Below are 22,399 nucleotides of genomic sequence, written 5' to 3'. Positions count from 1 at the left end.
AGTCTCTATCAACCAGGGACACATGCAAGCATCCTTATACAGAAAACAGACTGATGCAGCTACCTTCAGAGCTTCAATTTTCAACCTTCACATACAAAAAAATTCCATTAAGCACAGCCAAGCTACACGTGAGGGGAGGAGTAGCCTAGTGGTTAGAGAGTTGAGTCCTACTGTCGCTCCTTGTGACCTTGGGCAAGTCACTTTACCCTCCATTGTCTCAGGTACAAACTTACATTGTAAGCCCTCTGGGGATAGGGAAATTCCTACAGTACCTGACTGTAATCCACTTTAAAGCACTGAAAAAAAAGTGTGAAAAGCGAAATTTAAATAAATAAATTAAAATAAAAAGTATTTTGACTCGAAAAACAGGAAAAAAACTTCTCAAAGCTCTAACTGAATCCTTCAAACAAAAGGACTATCATCCCAAAATCGTCTCCAAGAAAACCGCATCCTCACTCAAAACAGTACAATAGAAGGAAAGGAAAACCATGCAGCTGGTACCACTTCTAGTAACTTACGATCCAGAACTCAGAAACTTCATTATAAAAGATTTCCAACCCTCAACTACTGTAGGATGAACTACTGAAAGCAATATTCCCTGTTCCCCAGTTCTAAACGACCGACAGTGGCCTAACCTAAAACAAAAACTTGGAAGCAGTAAGCTCCAAACAGAAAATAATGGCACAAAAGCCTGCAAAATTTCATGATGCAAAGCTGCGCCAGCGCCATATCACAGGACCCACAGCTACCCACATGGGAAAACTTAGAGAATAACCACTGCTATTACTAGCAACGGTAACATGGAATAGACTCAGTTTTTGGGTACTTGCCAGGTTCTTATGGCTTGGATTGGCCTCTGTTGGAAACAGGATGCTGGACTTGATGGACCCTTGGTCTGACCCAGTATGGCATTTTCTTATGTAAAACCATTCACAATAAGGGGTTCACATCTATGCTATTCTATGATCCAATGCAAACAATGTGACGAAGGAAGCTAAACAAGCCAAAAATTAATCTTTATAGGCATAACATAAAACAGTACAAAGAAACCCAGAATGACAGCAAGTAGGTGAGCTCTTCTCAAAAGAAGACCATTCCCTTAATCTCAGAGACAGGGTACTTAAAGGGAACTTTAGAAATACACAAGAATGGAAAACATTTGAAATTAGGATGATCAAACACTGAAACAAACACAAAAGGACTTCATAAAGACAATGGCTTTCTCGCCCATTATCAAATATAGACCCTTTCAACTGCAAAGTTTAACTATCTCATCTCTACTGTTATTCTCCTCTCTTTCTCTCTCTCACCCCTCTCCACCCCCTTCTATACTATTTAAACGCAGTGTAACCACCTTGTATCTTCACTAACCTGAGGAAGAGAGGATAACACTCAAAAGCTTGCCACAGATGTATTAAATTAGTTCACTAATCCCAGTCAAACACAGGGTGTTAGAAGAAACAATTACTGCTGGCGGCTAGATTCACAATAGCTACTTTCTGGAAAAGAGTCCAACTTCAGATTACTGGCACACTCAAGTGTGCGAGACTGCTGATATCGAAAGGTTACACTATGACAAAGAAGGCATGCTTTAAATATGAGCAAGTTTGGGGTCGCTACTTGGAAATCTGTAAGCAGTAACTTTATTTTTTACTGAAATGTGGTTCAAACGGTGATGCTGTACCTTGCAATTCTGTATCTCTTGAGAAATTTTTCTTATATTGTATGCTGGGAAAAGTTGTTAAATAAAGAATTAAAACAAAAACCTTTATTTAATTCAGTGTAGAGAAAATTACAACCATCTGCATAGGTGTGAGCCAAGTGGAAGACTAACTGGGTAGCTTGAAAAAAAAAAATATCCTCATTAATTACCTTACTAATGGATGCATCAAGGTGGGATAAACATGGATAAACATCATGCTTTCTCTGCACCATCTCAGATTTACAACTGAAAACATTGGTACATCAGAGCAAATCAGTAAATCTGCATAAATGCATGCAAATTGTTCAAATCCAAAAACTGCAAAGAAATAAAAAAAACCTGACGTCTCTCATTCTATAAGAAATCACAGATGGCCATAGGTGAATAAGGCTATGATGAACTGTTTTTTTGGGTGGTATTCAAAGGTTTTTATGGACTTACATTCAGACAACATCCAACAAGGCATTGATCTGTGCAGACAGGGTAAACGAGCATCGGGGTAACTTGCCTGATGCGGCGGTTACTACCCTTAAGCCTTATGCTCACCTTTGATGCAACTCCAACATTACTCTCTGCATCAATGACAGGGGAGGGCAGGAAATTTGAATGAAACAGTTACCAACAAGGGCCCTGAACTTGGTGGTCGGAGAAACAGATAAGTATGGGAAAATAAGTGTGGGAGCTTGCTGGGCAGACTGGAAGGGCCGATTGGTCTTTTTCTGCTGTCATTTCTATGTTTCTATGTTTCTATATCCAGGACAACTGTTAAATATTTATAATTTGTTAAGTAGGGGATGACCTGGAGGCCCAGTGATCCCTGTGCCATGTGGCTCAGTGTTAGCAAGATCATAACCAAGTTAAACTAGAACAAGGGTCCTAAAATTCAGGGGAGACGATTAAGTCAATGATTATGCTAAGAGAAGTCTTGTCAGGCACATGGGGATCTTTGAGATACAGGGGAACTATGGACAGCAATAAAAAGGAGCATTGAAATGACAGCACTGTCAGGCATATTAGCAAGAGAAAGAACACAAACAAGGAGGAGAAAAAGAAAATGCAAAAACAATAGCTTTCGAAAAATACAGACAAGCACAGGAGGAGAACAGGTAAAATTACCACAAGCAACAAAGAGAGGCAGGAGATACATCTTTCTTAAGCTATGTAAGAGGAAGACTACAAGGGGCATAGTAGGAATGAATGGGGAAAGCAGGTTTAGTAGCAAGGGGTAGCGGAAGAAATCAGCCATCTAAAGCAGATATTTTTGCTCAGGAATCATGCAAGAGGGAAAGCCCGATGAATCAAAGGCAAGACCATAAGGGACTGTGGGGTAAGCACAAAACCATGTGCTGAAGTAGTATTCAAATCACTGGCACAATTGAAAGTAGACAAAGCTAGGAGACCTGAAAGGGTACATCCAGAACACCGAGGGAGCTACAAGAGACACTGTTTATACCTCTCATGGCTCTGTTCAACATCACTTGAAACAGGAGAGGTTCCAAATGGCTGGAGAAGATCAGATTTATTCTTTGTATGTTGTTCACTGCATTGAGTATGATGCAAGATTATGCAGTTTATAAATGTAAATAAAGAGTGGCAACAAAGAGGCAGCGGATACAATAACAGGGGAATTTTCAAAGGCGTTCTGTATGTAAATGTAACATACTATGGGGGGAATTTTAAAAGCCCGGCACGTGCTAAAGCTGGGAGATTCGCTCAGAACTTGGGCCGGCACCACGCCGCGCAGATTTTAAAAGGTGCCCGCGCACACATATTTTTTTTTCTGAAAAAATGAATGAAACCAGCACATAGATTCTTATGCGCACAAATGCACGCCATGTAACTTTACTTCTGCTATGGATGATGTGTAAGTCCTAAAAAAAAAAAATGTAGGCTGGTCAGCGGAGTTTTAGGGGTAGGGGCTAACATGGTAAAAGGGAAACTAATTAACTAGGGCAGTTAGGAAGTCCTATCCTTTACCTGGGCAAACTGGGAATGAACTAAGGAAACTGGTTATTGCATAGGCACATGTGTCTACTAAACTCCCCCCACTTACACGGTAGAGGCAGCATTTGCACGAACATGCAGGCATCCATATAAAATTGTGCACACATGTACAGCCTATTTTATACCATGTGTACATATACGTGTGTATGTTATAAAATGGCTGTACCATTTCAGTATCAAAGTTACTGTCCTTCATACAATTTTTAAATCCCATTTAACCACGTTAAGTGCACTTAACATGGGTATAATATTGTAGCAATTTTCCAAAACTTGCTTACAGATGTAAAATGCATTTACACATGTAAAAGCAAGTTCTTTTTTTTTTTTTTTGTCAGAATGCTTTTTATTAACAGGGGGGGGGGGGGGGGGGCGGGTACCGCTCCCAGTCAGGTAGAGAACCATACAACACAGGTAAAAGTACAACAACAAGAATAACAACACGGAACCAGGATCACAGTATACCAGCCTCCCCAATTTTCCATTTCCACCCCTAACCTCCCCCCTGTACCCCACCCCAACCCCTCAGCACCACATTCATTCCACAATCACACTCTAACACCCCCCTCCCCTTCCCCCCCTCTTTAGACGACCAAAGCAGTGTAAAACCATTGAGACGTAATTCAGTTTGTAAAGACTGAGGAAAGGCATTAAAACAAGTGTCCCAGCAGGTGCAGTAAAGTTTATCCGGGCGCCGCTTGCCGGCCAGAAAGTCCAATTTTTCCATCTGGGCAAGAGAGACCATTGTTTGGAACCAAAGATCAATCGAGGTTCCGTCCAACCTGCCAAGATGGTACGACACGCCATCAGCACAGCCACCCTCTCAAAGCGAGCTTTGGAGCGGCTGCCTGGCAAAAGGCGAGGCGAGGCACAAGTTAGTAACAGCTGCCCAGTTAGCCGGAGAGAGGCACCTACGCAAGTGCCAACCACTGCCAGGACCGCCTGCCAAAAAGGGTGAAGTAACGGGCAGGCGATCAACCGATGAAGCAACGTGCCCTCTGCGGTTCCACATTTAATACAGGTCGGAGAGGTTGCCAACTGCATTTTAAAGCGACTGACATCGTCATAGTAGAGGCAATGTAGGAGTTTAAACTGAAGCTCCCGCAGACCCAGGTCAGGCAGCAATTTGTAAAGGTCCTGAAACCAACTCGACACTTGCCTCTCCGTGACGGAGGAGCCCAGAACTCCTGACCACCGGGTGGCCACACGGTTGATAGGGATAGCATCACCCAGCTTCTGTCCTAAAGACTTCCAGCCCGTGATGGTGTTCTTCAAGTAGGCAGTATCGAAGATGGCATTGGCAAACTTAATTTCCGCTTCCACCATGGGCGGCGTCCAGGCAAACGCAGTCACATAATGGCGGGCTTGTAAAAAAGCATAGAAATGTTTAGAAGGCAGCTGAAAGGTGCGCGCCAGCGTTGCAAAGTCCAGCAAGGCACGGGTATCAGGATCGTACAGATGAAAGGCAAACAGCATCCCACGCTCCGCCCAAAAGCGAAACACGGAGCTGCACTCACGACCTGGAAGAAATTCTACATTAGTCAAAAAGGGAAGCAGTAAGGACCTCACTCCTGGTAGGCGATAAAGGTTGCGCAGCCAGCGCCAGGCCCGAATACAAGGTGTGAGTAACACCGTAGGATAATAGGCAGTACGGCGTTGTGCCCCCCGCAGTTGAATAAGGTTCAAGGGAGAACCCGGGGTTGACATACAGCCCAGCATCCCCGCATCACAATACCTGTAAGTCCCAGTCAGCCACTCTCCCACAAACCGCAATTGGCAGGCTACATTATATAGCCGGAAATCTGGCAAGTTTAGCCCCCCACGCTCTCGCGAATGTTCCAGTGTTGTATACACGAGGCGTGCCCGCCGTCCCCGCCACAGAAAGCGCTGAATGCAAGAGCACAAACGGCGTACGTCCATCACTGTCAGCCAGCAGGGGAGCATATGTAAAAGGTAAAGAAGTTTAGGCACCAACACCATTTTGACCAGGGCGCTCCTGCCAAAAAGGGAAAGCGGCAGCAGCTGCCATAAGGCTAATTGAGCCTGAAATTTGTCAACACAGGGGGAAATATTGAGAGAGTATAACTGACGTAAGTCCCGCGGGATCCATACCCCCAAATACTTAAGTTTGCTGGGGGACCAGCGAAATGGAAACACCCCACCCCATGTAGTTGGGAGGTGCGTATTTAAAGCTAAAGCCTCCGATTTGTCATAGTTAATTTTTAGACCAGCCACCAAGTGGAAGCGGTCAAACAACTGGATAATAGCCGGCACACTAGATCTGGGCTTCCCAACGAATAAAAGGAGGTCATCCGCAAATAAAGCTATTTTAAGCGGATGCCCACTCACACTAATCCCACTTATATCGCGGTCCCTCCGGAGGCAGATGGCCAAAGGCTCCAGCACCAGGACAAACAATAAGGGGGAAAGAGGGCATCCTTGACGAACTCCACTATAGATAGTAAAAGCCGAGGTTGGCAGCCCATTGAGCAGAATGTGGCACTAGGGTTTTGGTAGAGAATATGCAACCATTGTAAATAGGCACCAGTGAAACCATACTGCTGTAACACCCAGAACATATACTCCCATGAGAGTGAATCAAACGCCTTTTCGGCGTCCAGGCTTAAGATCAGTGCTTCTGCTTTGGCTTGGTAACTTAAAGCCGCCAGTAGGCGCCGAACATTGCGCACCCCTTGGCGGCCCTTTATAAATCCAGTCTGATCCTCATGGATAATAGCTGGCAGGATATCAGATAACCTAGCTGCCAACACAGAGGCCAAAATTTTGATATCCACATTAAGCAACAATATAGGGCGGTAGGATCCCACTTCTAAGGAGTCCTTCCCTGGCTTGGGTAGGACCACAATAACCGAATGATTAGAGGCCGTCGAGAGAGTGCCAGTATGCAACAAGTCAGTAAAGTGCGCCTGCAAAGGAGCGAGAACCCCAAAATTGAAAATTTTATAATATTCTGTCCCCAGCCCATCCTGCCCTGCCGCCTTACCGAGCTTAAGCTGCCGAATTACGGCATAAATGTCCTGAGTAGTAATAGGACGATTCAGCACCTCTAAGTGGGTTGAGGTGAGTTGAGGCCAAGGAAGCCCTTTGAACAGCTGGCCCGCCACCTCCTTGTTCATAGATTTTGGGGCGTATAAAGCCGTATAATATTCTAAAAACCGGGCCTGGATACCAGCAGCAGTGGTCTGGTGCACCCCATGCTTATCTCGGATTCCCACAACCGAAGGTCGCTGACCCCTAGGGCGAACTAGATGGGACATAAGCCGGCTGGCTCGATTACCATATTTATACAGCTGAAAACGATAATAACGGAGGGACTTCGAGGCTCGTTGGTGCAGTAGGCCATTTAAGGCCTCTCGCGCCCGGTCTAAACAAGCCTTCTTATCCGCAGATAAGTCCCCCATGTGAGCACTTTGTGCAGTTTTGAGAACTCCAGTGAGTCGTAAAATCTCAGCATTACAGCTACGATTTTTCTTTGCCACATAGGCAATAACTGCCCCACGCATAACCGCCTTCCCAGCCTCCCACACTGTCGAGGGTGATACATCCGGGGTCTGATTATGTTCAATATACTCTTTCCAACACCCCTGCAAGTACCCATGAAATTCCTTGTCTAAGTAAAGGTCAGGGCGCAAGCGCCAAGAATGCGGGGGCCGGTTCTCCAGGCCCCATTGGAGGGTCATGGACACCGGGGCATGGTCCGACAGGGAGATAGTCCCTATGGAAGCGCCCAAGATCTTGGAGAAGCACTGATCAGAAACTAACAAATAGTCCAGCCTGGAATACACATTATGCGGATGGGAAAAAAAAGTGAAGTCACGGTCCTGAGGATGCAATATCCGCCAGATATCAAGCAGCCGTAACTCCTGACACAGGAGGTTAATGCCCTCCGTACCTTCCGCCCGAGAGGCTAGTTTAGGGGGTGCATTATCAAGTTGGCGATTAGCAACAATATTAAAGTCGCCACCCACCACTAAACTATAATCAGAAAAATCGGCCAAAAGGGTAAGCAGAGAAACAAAAAACCCATGGGAGTACACATTAGGGGCATAAACATTGCAAAAAACAATACGTTGTTGATATAAAGTGCCCGCCACAAGGATGTACCGTCCTTCCTCATCCTGGCATAGACGTTCAAGCTGAAACGGAAGATTCTTATGAATAAGGATGGCCACACCCCTCTGCCGGCGGTTATAAGATGAATAAAAGGATTGACCCACCCAATCTCTACGTAGCTTGGCATGCTCCCCATCCCCCAAGTGTGTTTCCTGTAAGAGCGCAACCTGTGTTTTCATACGTTTAAATAGCGTGTATAATTTGGTCCGTTTAACCGGGGAGTGTATGCCATCCACATTCATGGTAACAATTTTAACCTGCGGCACCATAAAAAAGCAGCCTTAAATTGAGGAGTCGGAGTCTCGCGAGACTCCGCAACACTGTCACAATAAATCCCCCATGGCCTCTCAGCCTAGGCCCTGGGGGAAGAAAAGCAAGCCACGCCCCAATCCCAAGGAAAACCTCTGGTAAAGAAAGCCCATTGGTCATCTTCCCTTCCGTCCCCTGTCTACTAACACACATGCCCACTAGCATACACCACAGCCATACCCCCAACACTAACCCCCCCCCCCCCCATACTCCATGGGGCTCAAACAATCAAGCTCCACAGATGCTACTCCAGAAACCCCCATCTCCATTCTCCCTCCCCGCTCCCTAGTATACATTGCCATTAACCAGAAAGGAGCAAAAAACCCCAGAACAGCAGAATTAAACAACTTGTGACGAACTTAAGAGTCCAACGACAGAGAGAGTGTCCAGAAAAAATTTGGGAGCTGAAAAAAGGTCCTCCCTGCCAAGTAACCAAAGAGCCATGATGTAGCCGGAACAGCCAACGTGGCGGAAAACTGAGAATCCGGTCCCCAAAGGCCAGCTAGAAACAAGTCAGACCAGATGGAACAGCAGCCTCCGAGGCCCAATCAAGGAAAACCAGTCCCCCGCCACCTGCCGAAGGTAAGGCACCAGAGTAGGAGTACTGCCAGTGAGGGCCTCATCAGGGAGAGGATTCAGGGAGTAATAAGCCCAAGATCACTCCACGGCCTGGGGAGGAAGGCCCGCCAAGAACCCCTCCGCCTCCTCCCTGGTGGTGAAGAAAAAGGTTTTATTATCATGCTGGACCCGCAATTTCGCTGGATAAAGCAAGGCGAACCGGATGCCCCGCTTGTGAAGCGCCGAGCAGGCAGGGGCCATGGTCTTCCGCTGTGCCACGGTGGCAGCCGAGAAATCGTTAAACAATAGCAGCTTGTGGCCATTATACAGCACCTCCTGCTTCAGGCGGTACGACCGCAGCAACCGGGTCTTGTGGTCCCAGTTAAGGATTCGTGCCATAACTGGGCGCGGGCGCCCCATCCCCTCTCGCATGGGGCCCACCCGATGCACCCTCTCACACTGCAACCTGTCACCAGGGATGAGGAGGCCCACCTGCTGGGGCAGCCATTGCTCAACAAGATCCTTAAGCTCCCCCTCTTTCACCTCTTCCGGGAGGCCTATGATCTTGAGATTATTCTGGCGCCCCCTGTCCTCCTGCTCCTCCATCTTGGCCATGAGCTCCCGTTGCCGGCCCTGGAGGTCCGTTACAACACGCTCGGAGGTCGCTAGCCGGTCCCCCAAGTCCGAAATAATGCCCTCTGCTGTGTCCAGCCGCTTGGCATGTCCCTCTACCGCGGACTTGATATCCTCCATCGCAGTTTGTAATTTGTAAAGGTGGCCATCCAGCGCCTCAGTAACCCGTTGGGAAATTTTTTGCAAGGCATCTTCATTGACAGAGGCGAGCAGAGGCTCCCCAGGACGTGCAGCGTCGGCCATTTTAGCAGCACGCGGTCTATGCGGTCGGCGTTCATGCTTACTGCGGGCGCTCGACCGGCGCATCACCCACGGGGCTCCTCCCGTCCCTAGGCTGCAGCAACACTTCCGACGTCCTCTCCACGACAGAAGCAGCGAAAACAAACAACTTTAACGAGGTATTTTACCGGTGCAGGGGAGCGAGGGCACGGAGCTTTCCCCGGTTACTTCCGCCTCCTATACGTCATCGCCGGAAGTCGTAAAAGCAAGTTCTAACATTACAAATGCTTTTGAAAATTAGGCCCTATAGTATGTATTTATATGCTTTTATATTAGGATTTTTTTTTATACTTTTAGGTGATCTTAACAGCTATTTAAGGATTTTTTTCTCTTTTATAGTTTTTTACCTGTTATTACTATTTATTGTATCTAATGTATTTCCTTGTTTAACATGACTGTAAACCGTTGCGAAGGCTCGTCCGATACGACGGTATATAAAACTAATAAAACCATAAACCATGTTAGGTTGATATCAGTGGTGGTCAAGGTAATGAGAATACCACTGAAGGATAGAATTATGCAATACTTTGAAAAGAATGGGATTCATGATCTAAGGCAACATAGTTTCATAAGGAGAAGGTCCTGCCAAGAAAATATAATTGATTTCTTTAAAGAAGTGACCAGAGTAGTATACTGGGGAAGAGAGGGACGGTACAGATGGCCTCTTTGGATTTCTATAAAGCTTTTGACACTGATGAAAGATGATTTGTAAACACTGAAAAACAGCCAAGGGTTTGCTAACTATTGCTTTAATCTAAGGGATAAATACCTTACTGGAAAACAACAAACAGCAGCCACCAAATAGGAACCACCCCTGGGTCTTTATAAAAACAAACATGATGGAGGAAAAAGCCCATAAACCCTATCTTTTCAGCTCTGCATTCCCCACAAATTCCTCAGAGATGCCCTGTGCTTATTCCATGCTTTCTTGCATTCAGATACTTTCCTTGTCTCCACCACTTCACTGGAAGGCTGTCCCATGCATCCACCATGCTCTCTGTAAATACATATTTCCTTAGATTACTCCCAAGTCTCCCACCCTTCACCATCATCCCATGATCCCTTGTTCCAGAGCTTCTTTACTGTTGAAAGAGGCACACTACCTGTGCATTGATCCCTTGACGGTATTTGAATGACTCAATCTGATCTCCCCTATCCTGCCTTTCCTCTAGGGTATACATGTTTAGATCTTTAAGTTTGTCTCCATAAGTTTTAGAATGAACGCTACTGGGCTTTCAGCAGGCGTAACTTTGCCGACAAGGGTAAGGGGGGGGGGGGGTTTAGATAGGGCCGGGGGGGTGGGTTAGGTAGTGGAAGGGAGGGGAAGGTGGGGGGAGGGCGAAGAAAAGTTCCCTCCGAGGCCGCTCCGAAATCGGAGCGGCCTCGGAGGGAACAGACAGGCCGCGCTGGGCTCGGCGCGCGCAGGTTGCACAAATGTGCACCCCCTTGCGCGCGCCGACCCCGGATTTTATAAGATACGCGCGGCTACGCATGTATCTTATAAAATCTGGTGTACTTTTGTTCGCGCCAGTGGCGCGAACAAAAGTACCGGCACGCATATTGTTTTAAAATCCACCCCTTAGTGTGTAGGTCCTGTTCAGGGTTCTAAAGCAGTCTGGTTTGTTCCATTTTTCTAATAGAGAGTGTATTGGTAAGAAGGGTGGAGGGAATGAGAAACATTTTTCTCTGCTACTTTTGTATAATTTCTTTTTTTTTGCATGAGGAAAAACATACCAGTTTTAGTCACAATTTACATAACTCAAATATTTTAAATGAAAATCAATGTTAATTAAAATTAATATTCAACATTGTGTGAAAGAAATCTGCGGGACCATGGTGCCAACTGGCTTGAGACGCTCAAGGGCTGGAGTTGCCTACCCCCAGTTTAAATCTTGGTACCCCAATTCAAAAAGGTTGCCTACCCCTGCTCTAGACCATTCCTAAAGTTTCACTAGACCCCCTCCTCTTCATGGACAGGTGTCTTACCCTGTTGCATATTTTATATCATCCACAAAAAGACAAACCTTTCCTGACAGCCCTTCCACAACTTCGCTTAACAATACTGCTTCATCTCTGATGATCCCGAGGTCACCAGTTTGACAATGCAGCTTCAAAAACTAATAGTACACTTTGATGCATAAAAAGAAGTATAATAGAAGAACATAAGAAATGTCCTGCTGGATCAGACCAAATGGTCCATCGAGACCAGCATCCTGTTTGAGAGTAGCCACTTTGGGTCCCTTGGAAATCCTGGTCCAGGTTGATGAGCCCTAACCTGTTAAGCCTTTCTTCATAAGGAAGCTATTCCATTACCATTTTTGTTGCCCTTCTCTACACTTTTTTCTAGCTCTGCTCTATCTTTTTGAGCAACTAGAAGTACACACAATACTCACAGTGCAGTTGCACCAGAGAGTGATGTAGAGGCATCGTTATATTCTCAGTTTTGCTTTCTAGTCATTTCCAAATAATGCCTATCATTCTATTTGCTTTTGTGGCTGCCACTGCACCTTGACCTGAGGATTTCAAAAGTATCACTTAGTAGAAAGGGGGATATAATATTATCAGCTCTGTTAAGGCCTCTCGTGAGACCCCACATTGAGTAGAGTGTACAATTCTAGAGACCACACTTATAAAAAAAAAAAAAAGAAAAGACAATCATTGATAAGGTGGAATCAGTTCAAAGGAGTGACAACCAAATGGTGCTTGGCCTACATTATAAACAAGAGATCTAAGGAGCTAAAGATATACTCTCAACAAAAAAGAAGAGAGATATGATACAAATATCAATAAGATACTAGAAGGTAGCATTTTTAACAGAATGCAAAGTTCAAGGACAAGGGGGTTATCATATGCAGCTGAAGGAATGCAGACTCAAAAGGAATATGAGAAAATACTTTTTTCATTGAGAAGGTGGTTAGCACACGGAAGGAACTTCCAGTGGAGGAAGTAGACTGGTATAATTCACGCAATCCAACATGTTATGCTATTTGCATTTATAGATCACCTTTTTATGGACCAAAGAACAACCTAAAGCAGTTTACAATAATTAGATACAGTAATAGAATAATCATAATACAGCTTAAACAGTTTAATACATAAAATAATACATAATCTTAATACATCAACTATAATACAATAAATGCAGTAAAATAATTCTGGCAACCTAACAAGGCCCTATCCCATTCTTGCTAGGGATGGGCAAAGCTATGAATCACACATCATTAACCTTATTGTAAAACAAAACTCTCTCACCCAAACTGCCTACAAACCCTACTACAACCATACATTAAAATGCCCAAAATCAGGCTATTCCATTCTTTTTTTTTTCAGTTTTTTTTTCAATGTTTGCATAGATATTAAAAGGGCAGAGAAAATTGATCTCATCCTCTATTTCAAAGTGGTAAAGAGAGTTTGTTCCCAGAAAGACAGCTGTAGCAACTAAAAAACCGTAGAACTGTGAAGGCATACTTGCGGTACATCCCATTCTGGAACTCCTTCCAGGGTTGACTCCCCTATGCAGCTCAGAATCACTGGGCCTGGAAATTGCTTTAACACAACAGCTGCCAGCATGTGAGCCCTGAATTCTTGTGGGCTATCATGAATACCACTAGTCTTGCTGACAAAGATGGCTAACTAAGTATTCATAGACATCTTCAGGAAGGCTGTTGCCAAAATAGTCAACATGAGCCCAACTGACAGGGCCAATAAGATTGTGGTGCCCTTGTAGTTGCCATCTTTGACTGCATGGCATATGGAGCACACAAAGGTGGCGGCCAAACTCAGCAAACCGGACGTTTAGCTGGTGCTTGTTGACCTAGCCTGCCAATTGGAGGACCCCTGGGTTCCATTTCTAAGTCTGGGTTCTGCTCTCCAGGTCAACCAGGGGTGGGCATGTTGCGAAGACATCGTTCACACACCCCTGGGGGGAGAGGGAGTCATAGTCACTGCAAAGCGTCGACACCGGGTGCCTGCATTTAAGGTAATCTGATTGAGGGTTCTAGAAGGAGCCCAATGACTGGTCTTAAATAAGCTGGAAGGAGATAGAAAATAGGGGAAAAATGAAGGTTCATGGTACCATATCCCAGCTCTGGCTTTGATTGAGCTGGAATAGGAGGAAGCTGCCAAGTAAAAAAAAAAAAGGAAAGAATTCAAACATGTATGGGACACAGGAAAAAGGACTTATTGTGGGGTGGGGAGTATGAGGAAAGGAGGGCAATGGTCACAGACTGAGTACAACTTGTGGCAGAACACTAGGCAGGCACACATGGGCCAACTGGGGGGGACCACGTAGTCCTGATCTACCAACATCTTCTATGTTTTTACATAATTAAAAATAAGAAGCAAAGACCTATGCACTTTTATTTCTTATACCTTAATTAATTTTCAGGTGCCACACAATTAGCAGCAGGAGAAACCAGGACTCTACCTAGTGGAAAGAAAAGTGTTAATAAAGCAAGTCTATTTTTTTTTTTTAGCTTACATTTTGCACAGTTTCCTGTAGATGAAAATCAATAGCCCTCTTCATCCTCTGCCCTAAGAACATTTCTTCTAACCATCAGATGAAGGCAAGGTGGCATTCTGCCAAAGCACTGAACATACAGGGGTTAAAACATCTGGCTGATTCCCTGAATTAAAGCACATTTGAAGGGAAATTGTTCTCTAATAGTGAGGCCCCCATCAGGGACTTCTCAAACTTTTTCAAGATTTGCAAAACTTGCATAGATAAAAAAAGAATCATCATCATCCCAGGTAAGAAATAAACCCTACATTTAACATAATCTGCTTTGAAGTGTCTGAGACGTACAAGAGAAATCAGATAATAATAATAATAATAATAATCATAATACTGAATGAAAGATTTCCTTCTGCCATTCTCCCTTATGGCCAAACATTTTTTTTTCAAAAAGGCAAACCTTTCCACTGAGTGCAAAATGTGTACACATTCAGGAAGTTCCTGGTTTTATATCCTTAAAGAGATTGAAACACACCCTGAAGGTGCAATAAAAAAATGCATTCTTTCATAAAGCTGGGCTTCGCCCTGACACTCAGGAATTGGAGTGCTTAATCATTCAGCCAGAAATTCCAATACAGTATATGTACAGCCTAAAACATGATGGCATGAGTGATGGAAAACAAAGAAATCAAACATACATTTTTGCCTTGGTGATAAAAAAAAACAAACCAAAAATGAGCAATAAGCAATATTTTTTTCACATTGAACAAGGACGTGTCTGGCTACAGGCCTATTCAGGTGTTTTAATATCCTCAAAGTGCTACTTTACTGCAGTAACGGTGTCCTCTGCAGTTCTGGAAATGTGCTATACAAACATTCTACTCAGGTACTCTGAGAATAGAAGCTTTATAGCGATGCCACTAGGAAATAATACTCATTTCTGATTTTCAGTCTGTTGAGGCCTGGAAGGACAGCTGCTGTAGTGTTGAGCAGGACTGGCCTGCAAATGCCCTTTACCTCATAAATGGAAACACACAGACGAGGTAGGGAAAACACCTTCCTGTTGATTCCAGAACTAAAATAATTTGCTTTTAATATTTAAATGGTCTCACAGCACAAAAACTAAATATAGTATTTTTCTGCTAAACTTTACTGCCTAACATTTTGTATTATAGAAACACCATTAAAAAGGCATTTTTCCCCCCTCATCCTCCTGTTTATCTAATGCTGTCATGTCATCTTCTGCACACGTCAGTAAAGGTAATGTTTTGCCTGATAGGTGTCACAATACATTATTAAAACCCAATATTCTCAGTCTGACAAAGTGAAAAGGAAAAAGTGGATCAGTTACTCACCATATCCAGGAATGCCTCCTAAAGGGGAAATTATTGACGTGCATCATGGTGACAGATGGTCAGGCATCAGTGGTTTCTGTCCCTTATACCTTATCCTTCACCAGATTTGCAGTTGTATTCCAAAAATGATTACTAATGCAGATAAAATTAGGGGCAACCTTCAGCAGTGCATGCCACAGGCATAACAATGTCCAGAATGGAAGGACAGAACACTTGTGAGGTTTTTCAGGTATGTGTCCATCCATTTATACGAGACAGCTTATTCCACACAGCGCAGTCTGTAAGTGCTATCTGCTCACCTGTAAGGACAGTAGAAGTTTCTTCTGATTAACTTGGTCCTGGTTTTTTTTTTTTTTTGCAAATTAAATCGTCTCCATGTCCCGCATGTTGAACTGTACAGAAGGGTTAGTCAAAAGAGCATATCTTGCCATCCGAGCCGGAGAAGGGTTCTTAAGGAAATGTTTAACTTCAGATTGTTTTGTCATGCTGTACTTTGGACACGAATAATGCTTTCGTTTCTTTCTTAGACACATATTCATCTGTGGTTGCTGTAAGGAACTTTTCCCTTTTAAAGGACGGCTGCTGATCAAGAACAGGTACAATAAAAATGATTTTTTTTCCTTTAAATGATAGGGAAATCTTGCTTGCTTAATGTTTCCTCCGTTGCAAAAATTAGAAAGGGAAAAACAAAAAAAGCACTCTCACTATTCCACGCACCTCGCTTACAGTTCGCTGTTATATTCAGATTCATGTTTACCTACTAATTCCATAATAAGGTTGACTATACCTTTTAAATAAAATGACGGAGCTGCTGATCCCCTGTACCACCAAAGCAAGTTCTAGGGTGCCAAAATATTGGACATCAGAACCAGGTGCTCTCATATTTTGTTACTTCAAAAAAGCATAGCTTCAAGTAAGATGTCATCTAAGAATTCCTTCCCTGCTGTCTGTCCTCTTCTCCCCCCCCCCCCCCCTTCCCCGCTTCAGTTCAGCTCACTAATAGTTGTCATTACTCCTGAGGCTCTGACATCTGAGAGAGGCGTTTGAAGCTCAATCTATACAGACCTTGCATGGCTTTAAAGCCGATCTGCTAGCGGGGCCCTTGCTTCCCAGTGTAGCCTCGGGGCTCCTTGTATCCGCGGCACTCTGGCTTGGCTGGGAAGCAGCTCAGGACACGGGCAGCCGCGGCGGCACCGGACTGTTACTCTGCAGCAGAACGGGCGCCCGGCTGCAGTGAATGCAGCCCGGCAAGAGGCTGTGTTAGCGTCAAGGGGGCCCTCAAGGGGGGTTCTCCGACCGCAGCGCAGCACCCGCTGCCAGTTCCCGAGCAAGGAGCCGCGAGCGTGACGCGGGAGGAGTGCGGCACACAGACAGGATTTCGTCATGCAGGCATTGTCCAGGAAAGAAGATAACGCACGAGAGAAATAGCGGTTTCCCCCCTCTCTCTCTCTCTTCCTAAACTGAATCTCTTCTGCACGTTTAGAAGCGCGAATAGATTATTCATGAAAAAAAAAATGCATCTTCTGTGTTTTTAGTAGTCTTCTGCGTTCTCTAGGTTTAACGACATACAGTGACCCTTTAACTATAAACAGTCACTTTATGTGTCTTTAGCATGGAAATCCTGCTCTATGCAAGCAAACTGCACTTTCAAATGAGATGAGGCATGCCAAAAAAGCTGCTTGTTTTCACCAGCCAGTGTCAAGATAAAGCTGCCTAACCTACACTGTGTATTTTCTTTTTCCTTCCCCGTCTTGTGATAACTGTTTCTTTCCACAGCACCCTAAAAGAGCCCCAGCACTGTTGATGCCATTTTGGAGCAAGAATAAAATAGTAAACTATTTAGAGCTAATAGTACTTTGGCACAGAAACAGTATTTGTTTGAAAGGAGAGAGTGAAGTTTCCACTAGTGCAGAATGTGCAAAATGTAGTACCTGTTTCAGAAGCTGTTTATTTTTTCTTTTTCAGTTTATGTCGTTTGACTTCTCAGCACCTTAAATATACATTTTTGTTAACTAGAAAACTGATTTGTAAAAAAACAGAACCCCCCTGCATTTTAGGTGTATGAAAGCCAATTAAAAAAAATGAATTAGAGTGTCATCAACTCTGCAACAGATGGTTCCATCATAAGAGCTTTAAAAGCTGAACCTGAAAATCTGACATATGACAGAACTATATTTCTTAATATTAGAAAGAGCTCAAGGTGACTGGCCCAGTGGTCTTGAACAGGGAGGGGTAGGCAACTCCAATCATGGAGAGACACAAACAGGTCTGGTTTCAGGATATCCATAATAAATATGCATGAGATATATTTGCATACAATGAAGGCAGCACATGCACTTATCTCTCATACATATTCTTTGTGAATATCCAGACCTGTAGTCAGCACTTGAGAACCAGAGTAGCCTACATCTGGCCCAGCAGCTGCAAAAGATCTTGGATCAGTTCATAGATCCAGCTATTGCTCATTGTCGCGGCAGGGGCTGAGGATGCTGCTGAGGCAGCATTCACATTCCTTGTGGGGGAGGAAGAGAGAGAGAGTGAGAGAGGGGAGGGAGGGCAGAATATCCTAGCTATTCACAACAATTATAGGTGAGATTCAGGGTGTACATGCACAGATCACAAAGGGAACCACATCTGTAGTCCTCTGAGAACAGTCACTGCAATGGTTTGGTTACAGAGGAAAGTCTGCAGTCTAATCATGGAAAAGCACCTAGTGGCTTTGAATGAAGGACTGTGGTGCTTTGGCTTTGCAGCTCTCATCATACACAGCAGCGAGAAGAGTTGAGGAAGATTTTAAATGCACTTCAAGCTAGGGTATGCAAGAGGCAGTCTCCCTGAAATCCAATATCCAAACGGACTATCAAAGAATGAGAACCGCAAGCAGCAGCCCGGGGAGAGAGGGTAGGCAGGAAGCAAACAAAGCCGGGAGTTGGAAATAGAGGCCCAGAGGAGGAGGAGGGGAGGGACCAAGAAATGATGGCTTTGGGGGAGGGAGGTGGGGAAGGGTAATGGAAGGAGTGGACTGGCAGGAGTAAGTTTTCTTAGTTGCTTTGAGAAGATAGTCTAGTCCTGACTGTAAATTCTACTCAATCTCCAGCCATCTTCAACCTTCCCTCTGTATTGGGATCATGTATGTTCGATTTCTATCTCCAACTCTTTTGGTTACCACTATCTCCACTGGTAATCTGTTCTAGTCAACCACCACCCACTCAGTTCAGCAGTGTTTTATTACATTCCCTACGAGTCTCTGTCCTTGCAACTTTATACTATGTCCTCTCTTCCCAGAGCTTCGTTTTCTATTGAAGCCGTCTAGAAATTGGATTGTTTCTATCATATTTCACCTTTCCCTTGCTTCTTCTATAGAGTACATTTTGAGTTCTTTAAGCTTCTCTATGCAGGAATTGTATTACAGATCCTGCATAAGTTTGAACAGCTGTCATTCTCTCAATAGCCTTATAGCTATAATTTCCAGAGATGAACCTAGCACTGAAGGTTGGGTCCCACCAGTCACCTGTACTAATGCAATATTACTTCTGTTCTTCTTCTGGTAATATCTCTCTCTACCCACTCAGGCATAACATTAGCTTTCCCTGCTGCTTTTATTACACTGACTCACACCCTTCAGGCCATTAGAGATGATTACTCCAAGGTTCCTGTCCTGTTTTACAATTGCCAGGTCTTGCCCTCCTGATCGCTAAACAATTAATGTGTTTTGTACCCCAAATGCATGATCTTATGCTTCTTTCATTTTTCCAATTAACCTTTCATTGTTGTCATTCTTCCCGGTGTGTTTCCTATGTAACAGATTTGTGTGTCATCTGCAGACAGGCCTGGTTTTCTTTCAAGTCCTTCTGCAACACTCAGAACAAACAAACTGAAAAGTACCAGCTCCAGTGTCAAGCTCAGAGGCCTGCTACTGATCACCTTACTTTCACCAGAGTTGACGCCATTTACTATCACACTGAGTTCTGTCACTCAACCAGCAACCAACTTTTTTATTTACTTCCATACTGACTAGTCTAATGTGGAACTAAGTCAAATGCAATGGGTTTCCACAGGTGTTAATCCAGGTGCTGCAGCTGGTGCAGCATGCAGCAGCTCATGTTTTAACACAACTGACAAAAAGGGATCACATTACTTGGACCCTAAAAGATTTGCCTTGGTTGCCAGTGAGATGGCAACCTGAGGGGGATATGATAGAGGTCTTTAAGATCATGAGAGGTCTTGAACGAGTAGATGTGACTCGGTTATTTACACTTTCGAATAATAGAAGGACTAGGGGGCATTCCATGAAGTTAGCAAGTAGCACATTTAAGACTAATCGGAGAAAATTCTTTTTCACTCAATGCACAATAAAGCTCTGGAATTTGTTGCCAGAGGATGTGGTTAGTGCAGTTAGTGTAGCTGGGTTCAAAAAAGGTTTGGATACGTTCTTGGAGGAGAAGTCCATTAACGGCTATTAATCAAGTTGACTTAGGGAATAGCCACTGCTATTAATTGCATCAGTAGCAAGGGATCTTCTTAGTGTTTGGGTAATTGCCAAGTTCTTGTGACCTGGTTTGGCCTCTGTTGGAAACAGGATGCTGGGCTTGATGGACCCTTGGTCTGACCCAGCATGGCATGTTCTTATGTTCAGGCTGTTTGTGTTAACACACGAGCTGCTGTATTCTGAACATTGTGTTATTTAAAAACTAAATTGCTCTGATATGTACCTACACACATATTACGTTTTTCTAGCAAGAATTTTCTGAAAGGTGCCAGCTACACAAGCTTACAGACATGAATTGTAAAGACACAGATCATGTTCAGATGCAGTTCCAGTCTTGTGGAATTTGTTGCCAGTAGAGTTGAGAAAGGGACATGAGGAATTTTAAAAGGGGCTTAAAGAAGCTCTTATGATGTGATGCATTATATGTACATTTAATTATTGGTTTCATTATTTATGTTAATGCACTATATCAGTTATATTTTTAAAAACGTGATGTAATGGCTTTTATGATTGTTTAGTTTGTTATCCACACTGAACGAATTGTTTTGGAAGACTGTAGAATGTAAGTTTTTTGAAAAATTCATGCCTTACCAAAGTACAGGTAGGAAACATCCACCGTACCACCCCGACCCACTATTCTGGTAACCTCAAAGATCATCATTAAGTTTGTTTGACAAGATCTGGGAAACCTGTTAGAAAATTATAATGTATTTGATTTAAGGTGCTGCAGTTTCCTTTCCTATAGTAGTGTTTTCATAATTTTGCACACTATGGAAGTTAGAATGATATAATCTAGAGCTGCCTCGCTCCTATTTGTTCCCATTTTTTTGTGATGTGGACCTATATTTACTTTCTTCCAGTCCGCTGAAATGTGCTCTGTTTACACAGAGATATTTGGAGTCTACAATTTACAACACTGTATAATGCAACCGACATGAAAATCTGTACACATGTATTGCTTACACCATGTACAATGGTCAACCAAATGTTAGCCCAACCTTTGCTGGTAATGGTCAGGGGACGGCACTGGCAGGTTTAGTGCCAGGGCAAGTCTAAGGCCTCAGGGCCAGAAACTTAGCCACTGAACCAGCTAATGAGATGAAGGCAAAAGGGGGCTCGAGAAGCGTGAAAAGCCAAAAAGGGAGTCTTTGGCCACTCCCCCAGCAATCCATACTGGCAGGAGCTCAGATGAAAGGGTTGCTGAGAATCAAATCAACAAGTGTTCTCAGCAACCAGAAGTGTGCATCCCACATCTCACAGCCAGACCCAGGGTGAAGGTCTTTTGATTTATAGGATAATAGCCTCATATTCTATTATGATTGATTATGCAATCAATGTTATGTCACTACCAGAACTGATCCAGTAAGGTCACAGAAGCCAAGCAGGACTGGGTCTGGTCAGAACTTAAATGGAAGAGTCCCTAGACACTGGAAGTTGCAGGAAGCAGTATTGAGGGCTCAGTGGTCCATGCTCTTCACATTGGATCAGTACTGAGACCGTAACTCAGCACTGACCAATATGAGCTTGCTAAGGATGCCATCTTTACTGCCAACTATATACTGTAAAGGTCAAAGATTCGATAGCATTTTTCACAATAAGGTTGTGATCTCAGTATCCTAGCCAATTTTCAACATGGGCTTTACAATTTGGTCTGCCAAAACTCCCTCTGTAAAAAGAACCATGTTAGGTTTAGAAAAAAAAATCTCTGGCCAATTTTACTACATGTATCCTTTATTAATTTAAAGAGACAATACCAAGAAGTACATCCTCCGAAAATTGTATTCATAGTGAGGTCGACATTCTAAAGCTATTTAGACGAATAACTGAAACGTTATCTGTCTAAATGGCAAAACAGCAATATTCACTGCCATATGTGGCTACACTCTAGCCGCATGAGTTATGTAGCTGCATAAATTGGGGTAGGTGGGAGGCATTTTCGTAAGGAGCAGAGTTAGCTGCCTTAACTTATGTGGTTAAATCTAGTTGCGCTGCCGCATTGCAGAATATCCCAGTTAAGTTAGCCGGAGAGGTGTAGCCAGTTAACTTACTGAGCCTCTCTGCAGCTGAATATCGGCCCCTTATTCTTCACTACAAATGCACAGCATTACTAAAGGCTTCCATAATTCTTTCTAATTTGCCTAAAATAAAACCTATAATGTTCAAAGTGCATAGCAGCTTCTTAACATATAAGTAATAAAAATGGTTCTGGTGGCTTCAAATAGGACTTCTAAAAGTGCAGTTAAAGCTACTGGGATGTGCTCATCTTGTCTTTCACTATCATATCAAACTTCCAATGTCCTAGGGACTCAGCATGCTGAAAATGCAGAAGCCTGATTTCACAGACCACTAGAACACTGTGTATGATTATGGAATACATTTTTAATAGCTGCCAAACAGTAAAGACACGTGACATGTACTTTTAAGCTTGAGACACGTAACATACTTTTAAGCTTGCATAAAACAAGTCAATTTTCAGAGAAAATGCA

At 43.8% G+C, this 22,399-nt stretch overlaps 1 protein-coding gene and 1 long non-coding RNA gene across 5 annotated transcripts in view; one reads left to right on the top strand and one right to left on the bottom strand.

The window, feature by feature from the left end:
• The window catches only part of PDE4D (phosphodiesterase 4D), a 1,438,018-nt gene that overhangs the window by 1,088,133 nt on the left and 327,486 nt on the right, over positions 1-22,399 (bottom strand). Inside the window, exon 1 of one of the 3 annotated variants that reach the window (XM_029576694.1) lies at positions 15,425-15,981. The exons of the other annotated variants lie outside the window; for them this stretch is intronic. Within the exon in view, the coding sequence (XP_029432554.1) occupies positions 15,425-15,471 (47 nt within the window). The 5' untranslated portion in view covers positions 15,472-15,981. Of the gene's footprint in view, positions 1-15,424; positions 15,982-22,399 lie in introns of those variants that run through there. 3 annotated transcript variants of the gene reach the window in all.
• On the top strand, positions 15,031-19,725 carry LOC115075859. 2 transcript variants are annotated; one of them, XR_003852631.1, is made up of 3 exons: positions 15,031-15,112; positions 15,952-16,020; positions 19,230-19,725. It is a non-coding gene; the product is annotated as an uncharacterized LOC115075859 (long non-coding RNA). The 2 variants fall into 2 exon arrangements; XR_003852632.1 differs by lacking the exon at positions 15,031-15,112 and adding an exon at positions 15,122-15,329.

Source organism: Rhinatrema bivittatum, chromosome 1, assembly GCF_901001135.1.
Source record: "Rhinatrema bivittatum chromosome 1, aRhiBiv1.1, whole genome shotgun sequence".
Lineage (NCBI taxonomy): Eukaryota > Metazoa > Chordata > Amphibia > Gymnophiona > Rhinatrematidae > Rhinatrema > Rhinatrema bivittatum.
This window is presented reverse-complemented; position numbering and strand designations above follow the sequence as displayed.